The sequence below is a fragment of the Pecten maximus genome, unplaced genomic scaffold, assembly GCF_902652985.1.
Source record: "Pecten maximus unplaced genomic scaffold, xPecMax1.1, whole genome shotgun sequence".
Lineage (NCBI taxonomy): Eukaryota > Metazoa > Mollusca > Bivalvia > Pectinida > Pectinidae > Pecten > Pecten maximus.
In genome coordinates, this window is record NW_022979173.1 from 7,501 (window position 1) to 8,508 (window position 1,008).

The following is a 1,008-nucleotide window of genomic DNA, read 5'->3' on the forward strand; positions in this document are numbered from 1 at the left end:
TGCCACTCTCTCCAGGATATCATCGAACACCTCAGGGGTCAATCTGGTGAAGTTTTTGAAGGCAGCAGGGTCTCCTAATCTGAGTTGTGTGTCAAGGAGGCTAGTGTAATGACCATACTGCTGTCTTCTTTCTTCAGTGAGCAATGGCCTGGTCCAGCAGCTCCTGATAAATGGTCTTCTCCCTCCTGCTGGTAGGTCAACCTCCCCTTGTCTTTGCTGTTCTTCCTCCCTTTCATCCGCCTCAAGGGCTAGGATGTAGTGAAATAACAGGGAGACAAACAGCATGTCTTCTTCAGATATATCATGCTCTGGTACATCTGGAACTTCTGTATCTTGTTGTTCCGCCATCGTGTTCTTCAAAGATGCAATGGTTTTGTGGATCTGCAGCATCTTTATATAGGCTTTTGGTCAAAAGCCGCATGAAATCGGCGATTTCGACATTTTCCAATGCGTAACAGAGCTTAACAAAGCGTAACAATGCACAACAGAGCTTGAAAACCGTATCAGAGCCTGATTTAAAGCGTCATAATCGCATAAAAGCGTAATAAAGCGTAACAAAGCCTTATCAAAGCGTGGCCAAAGCGTGAGGAACCGTTACAAGTCGGGAAATAATTCGTCCCCAAAGCGGCAACCAATTCGTATCGGAGCGTATCAGAGCTTATCAGAGCGTAAGAGATCGTGATATTGTTTGAAAAGTAAACAAAAATGACGGCGCTTTGCTCGCTAATTTAAAGCGCTGCATTCGCCGTTGGTGTGAACTAAGCATTAAACGATAGTGATTGTCAGACTAGCTAGAATATTGTTGAAAAGAGGTTTATAGCTAAAAGGAAAATTAAGTGAAACAATTTACCCGTCGTTGATAACGAGACAGGAGACACACATTAAATGCTATTATTATTGTTATCTTTAAACTAACAGACTTCATACACATACGGCTACTGGTCAGAAGTCTCATGACACAGCAGGGTCGTTGCGTGATGCAGTGGCCTTTTGCAGATCCCAAACAGA

General features: G+C 43.5%; 1 protein-coding gene across 1 annotated transcript in view; it reads right to left on the minus strand.

Moving 5' to 3' along the window:
• Positions 1–348, minus strand: part of LOC117318290 (putative nuclease HARBI1) — a 1,167-nt gene extending 819 nt beyond the window's left edge. Inside the window, exon 1 of the mRNA XM_033873286.1 lies at positions 1–348. This exon is cut by the window's left edge and continues 819 nt beyond it. Within this exon, the coding sequence (XP_033729177.1) occupies positions 1–348 (348 nt within the window).
• Positions 349–1,008: the final 660 nt, after the last annotated feature.